Raw genomic sequence first — 5,773 nt, forward strand, 5'->3', positions numbered from 1 at the left:
GCTAATCTGCCAACCCTGACATCGCCAAAGATAGGAGAGACACTATATCTCTACCTAGCAATGTCCAAGGAATGCATCACTGCGGTGCTAGTGGCAGAACGTGAAAGGATACAGGTCCCGATATATTTCGTAAGCCGAGTTCTACTGGGTGCAGAAGTCAACTACCCAGAGCTCAAAAAGCTCACGCTTGCCCTAGTCCACACCGCAAGGAGGCTACGATGGTACTTCCAAGCCCATCCTATCATTGCGTTAACTAACAAGCAAATTAGACAGGTTCTTACGAAGCCAGAAAAGTCAGGCAGAATGGCCAAATGGGCAATAGAGCTCGGGGAACATGACATCGACTTCCAAGCTCGCCATTCAATCAAAGCTTAAGTACTAGCAGATTTCATGGCAGAAACAACAGAGACAGACGAAGAAAACAACTCCACCTTCGCGCAAATTATCACCCCGAATATTGAAACGAAGGAATGGAAACTGTTCACTGATGGAGCTTCCAGCTCTGATGGCTCAGGGGCATGACTTATGCTAATCAACCCAGAGGGACAAGAGTTTACTTACGCGCTTCGTTTCGAGTTCAACACAACTAATAACGAAGTAGAATACGAAGCTCTGCTCGCCGGCTCAGAATAGCAAAGGAGATGAAAATTGAGCACTTGCAAGCCTTCGTAGACTCACAACTAGTTGCGAACCAAGTCCTAGGTATCTTCAAAGCAAGAAAACCAATCATACAACTTTATCTATCAAAGGTCAGGGAACTTGTAGAGAGCTTCAGAAGCTTCACAATAGAGCATGTAAGAAGAAGTCAGAATAAGAAAGCAGATGCTCTGAGCAAATTAGCTTCTATCACCTTCGCACACCTGGTGAAGGAAGTGTTGGTCGAAGTATTAGAAAAAAGATCCATCGAAGCTCAAGAAGTCCACAACTTAATCATTGAAGAAGAAAACACGTGGATGAAGCCATTAAGGGAATATTTGGAGCTCGGAATCTTACCCGAGGATAAAAAAGAAGCAAGAAAGATCCGGATCAAAGCACCATCATACAAGATAATGAACGGAGCCTTGTACAGAAAATCTTTCCTCACCCCGTGGCTTCGCTGTGTCGGACCAAACCAAGCTTCGATGATCATCAGAGAAATGCATGAAGGTATCTGTGGACTTCATTCTGGACCAAGGTCAAGAGTGGCAAAAATGCTAAGGATGGGGTATTATTGGCCAACCATGCACGAAGATACAGTCACGCTCTTACGAACCTGTGAGCCATGTCAGATCCACGCTAAAGTTCAGAAATAGCCAAAGCAAGACATGATATCGGTGTTATCAGTATGGCCTTTCTCAAAGTGGGGAATATATCTAGTAGGTCCACTCACAGAAGCACCAGGAGGTTACAAATGGCTGGTGGTTGCGATAGACTACTTCACAAAGTGGACGGAAGCAAAACCGTTAAGCACCACGACAGGGAAACAAATAGAAAAGTTTGTTTGGGAACACATCGTGTGTCGGTTTGGCATACCCCAAGAAATCGTTTCGGATAATGGAAAACAATTCGCCGAAGGTATCTTCCCAGGGTTCTGTGAAAAGCTACAGATAAAGCAAACCTTTACTTCCGTTTACCACCCACAAGGGAATAGACAGGTGGAAGTAACCAACAAGGATATCTTAAAAGGTCTCGAGAAACATTTGGGTAAATGTCACCAAGGATGGATGGAAGAACTCCCCCTGGTCCTATGGGCTCACCGAACCACACCCAAAAGAAGTAACGGAGAAACCCCTTACAATTTGGTTTACGGAACTGAGGCGGTTTTGCCCGCAGAGATACAGGTATTAACCAATAGGACCGCAAACCTCAAAGAAAATTAGGAGAATCTCCGTCTCAATCTTGACCTCATGGAAGAAAGGAGGGAGGCTGTGCTGATTAGAGAAGCATCATACAAGAAAAAGATCGAAAGGTATTACAACAAGCGAGTCAAACCGTCGGTATACAAGGTCGGAGATTATGTCCTAAGGCTCAACAGCACTAGCAAAGTTGAATACGAAGGAAAGATGGGTCCTACTTGGGAAGGTCCGTACGTAATCTCCGAAGCTTTCGGGAACGGTTCATACAAGCTCGAAACCACAGAAGGGAAACAGATCCCCAGAACCTGGAACGGGGTAAACCTTCGAAAGTTCTATTTCTAGATTTCTAGTCGCATGTAAGTAGGAAAGTTTGCAATTGGTAGTCGAAACTTATACGATTCCTACCACAAGAAATTTGAATGAAATCCTACTAACTTTTGGAAACATCAATCTTAAGTGTTGTAATACTTATAAAACTTTAGCAATAAGCAAGAGGTAGCCCAAGAGGTATACCGAAGCTATTGCAAGATATTCCCAAGAGGAATACCTATAAAACTATATCAATAAGAAATAGGTAATACAAGAGGTATACCGAAGCTATTGCAAGATATTCCCAAGAGGAATACGGTGACAACCCGGAAATTTCTAATCAAATTTAAACTTTATCTTTATATTATTCTGACACGATAAGCAAATTTTGTTAAGTTAAATCTCAAGAATTTTAAACTGTGTTCATACATTCATTATAACCTCGACCAAATTCCGACGATTCATGAACAATTATATATAAATAGATATGTATATATATGTATATATATATATATATATATTATAACTTGAGAATATTAATAAAGTATTAAACGTATATTACTTTACACGAACGTATTTGTTTCAATATGTTTATCATGGAATTAGAAGATAATATCAAATGATTGATTTATCAGATACATTGTGATATGATTACGGGTCTATGTTATGAGGTCCACTGTGATTTAAGAAATCTATTCTTTTTGACAACATTCGGAAAATGTTAAGTGATTTATAAGTAAGAACGTGGAGTGTAAATAACTTAGATGTTGGATATCGACAAGTTAAGTAACTCGACATTTTTTATACGTTTATTTAACCTTTGGACTTTATCCCATGCTTCACCAACAGACCGTAATTTAAAAACTTGAAACCTATTATGAATATATATGATTCTACTTTTCTAAAACGTTTTATGATATAACGATTTCCATTATTTTAACCTTTTAACAAAATGATTCTTAAATATATTTAGTTTTGGAAAACAAAATTATCATATTTATTTGATTTATTTTCAAACGTACAAAAACGTTTTTAGTTTAAAAAGAAATTTATTATTAAAACGTATATAACTTTTATAAATATCTAGAACCACTTTTGACAACTCATTACTTAACCAGTATGATAAAGATAACGATATTTATATTTTATTTAATTAAATATAAATAATGATTTAAATTAATTTTATATATATTTATACGCGTATTATATGTACATAGTTTTATACTTTTACTATACTTTAACTTTACCTTTACTTTACTTTTACTTTACTTTAACTTTAATAATTTACTTTAATAATTCATACTTTAATAATTCACTTTAATAATTCATACTTTAATAATTCACTTTAATAATTCATACTTTAATAATTCACTTTAATAATTCATACTTTAATAATTCACTTTAATAATTCAAAAATCTATTATAAATAGAATTCAATAGGTTTCATTATTTCATAGAAACTTGAAATATATTTCTCTAAACTCTCTCAATTGACTTACATATATATATTTACTCGGTATTATTTCAAGATATTATTAGTATACATAAAATACTACGACGAGGTCATGAGCGTATTATTTCAAAATGGATTTTTTGAGCGGGATAGAGCTAAGGAAAACATGGGTTATAGCTATGGAGGTGATGGGTATGGTTCATGGGTATGCTTGTGAGGTCAATCTAGTGTTTATCGTCTCCGTTGCGTCTACGTAACTTTCCTGCAATATTGAATCTCAATATTGATACGTGAGTACTCATAAATTATTTTTACATATTAATAGTGTATCCCTGACTAGTGCTCGAGAATATAGGATTATGCATGCTTGTACTTTTGATATTGCCCTTAGATAGGTTATGTTGAATCCTGAATTAGTTACACTTGCGGTTGAGATAAGGTATAAGATATGCATGTCCTTGGAAGGCTAGCGAAAAATTGAGAACTTTTCATTTAGATATCGAATGGGTTCGATGAACGGATTAGAAGTTATAGTCAATTGAATTTTTATAAAAATGATTATCATTATCGTCGTTATTACCGTCGATCTAGTTTTATCTTATTATTATCATTATTAATAAAAGGAATTATCATTAAAAATTGTTATTTTTATTATTATTACTATTGGTATCATCGTTAAAGTTATAATTTGTATTATTATTATTATTATTATTATTATTATTATTATTATTATTATTATTATTATTATTATTATTATTATTATTATTATTATTATTATTATTATTATTATTATTATTATTATTATTATTATTATTATTATTATTATCATTATTATTAATATATATATCACTATTTAAAAATGGTTATTGTTATTATTATTATTATTATCATTAAAATAATTATTAGTATTATTAATAATATCATAGTAATTATCATTATTAGTATTATTGTAATTAAAACTAATATTAGTAACACCTAATTCTTTTTAGTACTATTATTATTAGTATTATGAACACAATATAAAAGACGATTAAAAGCTATTAAACGAAACGATTAGGAAATAATGAGTATGAGTATCATGATGAAATTAAAATATTATAAGATATTGATCTAGATAAAATTATCATTCTTATTATTTTTATCATTACTATTATTATTAAAAGTATCGTTAGTATTAAAACTATCATTTTAACAAAAAATATCATTTTAATAGAAATGTCATTGTTATTATAAAATATCATTATTATTATCATTTTAAATAGAATTATTATTTTAAAGTTAATATTAAAAAGTATCGTAAATATTAAAGTTATCATAATTAGAATTATCGTTTTATTATAATATCATTATTAGTAAATATAAATATTGATATTTTTATTAAAAGAATAATAATTATTATTATTTCAAAATAATACAACTTTTACTTATTATTATTATCAATGTTATTTTATCAAATAAATATGTAATACAAATAATATAATTACCTTAATAAAACCTATCATAATATTTTTTTAAATTAACTTTATAAATTTTATTACTTAAGATATATAAAAGTATATTTTTATATAAAATTTTATTTATTAATAAATGAATTATATTATTTACTCTATTAAATCTTTTAAAAATATTTAAAAATATAAAACGACGATATTTAAACTATATAATAATCATGTATAAATTTTGGAAATCATTTTGAGTCAAATTAAATTTTGTTGACCTTTGCATATTAGTCTCGAGCATTAGGATTGTGGTACACTATGACTTGACCTAATTTGTTAGACAAATATTGACCAGCACATATATATACATAATTAATTTAGGTTTGTGAATCCAAGGCCAACCTTGCACTTGTTAAATGACGTTATATGTATTTTTACTACGAAATACAGTATGGTGAGTTTCATTTGCCTTTTTACCCTTTATATTTTTGGGCTGAGAATACATGCGCAATTTTTATAAATGATTTACAAAATAGACACAAGTACGTGAAACTACATTCTATGGTTGAATTATCGAAATCGAATATGCCCCTTTTTATTAAGTCTGGTAATCTAAGAATTAGAGAACAGACACCCTAATTGACGCGAATCCTAAAGATAGATCTATTGGGCCTAACAAACCCCATCCAAAGTACAGGATGCTTTAGTACTTCGAAATTTATATCATGTCCGAAGGA

General features: G+C 31.2%; 1 protein-coding gene across 1 annotated transcript; it reads left to right on the forward strand.

Annotated features, from left to right (window-relative positions):
* The first annotated feature begins 641 nt into the window (after positions 1-641).
* On the forward strand, positions 642-1,292 carry LOC139889078 (uncharacterized). The gene has a single exon (XM_071872050.1). It carries the CDS (start codon positions 642-644, stop codon positions 1,290-1,292), a length of 651 nt encoding a protein of 216 aa, XP_071728151.1.
* The last annotated feature ends 4,481 nt before the right edge of the window (positions 1,293-5,773 follow it).

Source organism: Rutidosis leptorrhynchoides, chromosome 2 (assembly GCF_046630445.1).
Source record: "Rutidosis leptorrhynchoides isolate AG116_Rl617_1_P2 chromosome 2, CSIRO_AGI_Rlap_v1, whole genome shotgun sequence".
In the NCBI taxonomy this organism is placed as follows: Eukaryota; Viridiplantae; Streptophyta; class Magnoliopsida; order Asterales; family Asteraceae; genus Rutidosis; species Rutidosis leptorrhynchoides.

What these genes read in the sequence shown, in the direction of transcription:
- LOC139889078 (XM_071872050.1), top strand. Translation starts at nt 642, where the DNA reads ATGAAAATTGAGCACTTGCAAGCCTTCGTAGACTCACAACTAGTTGCG.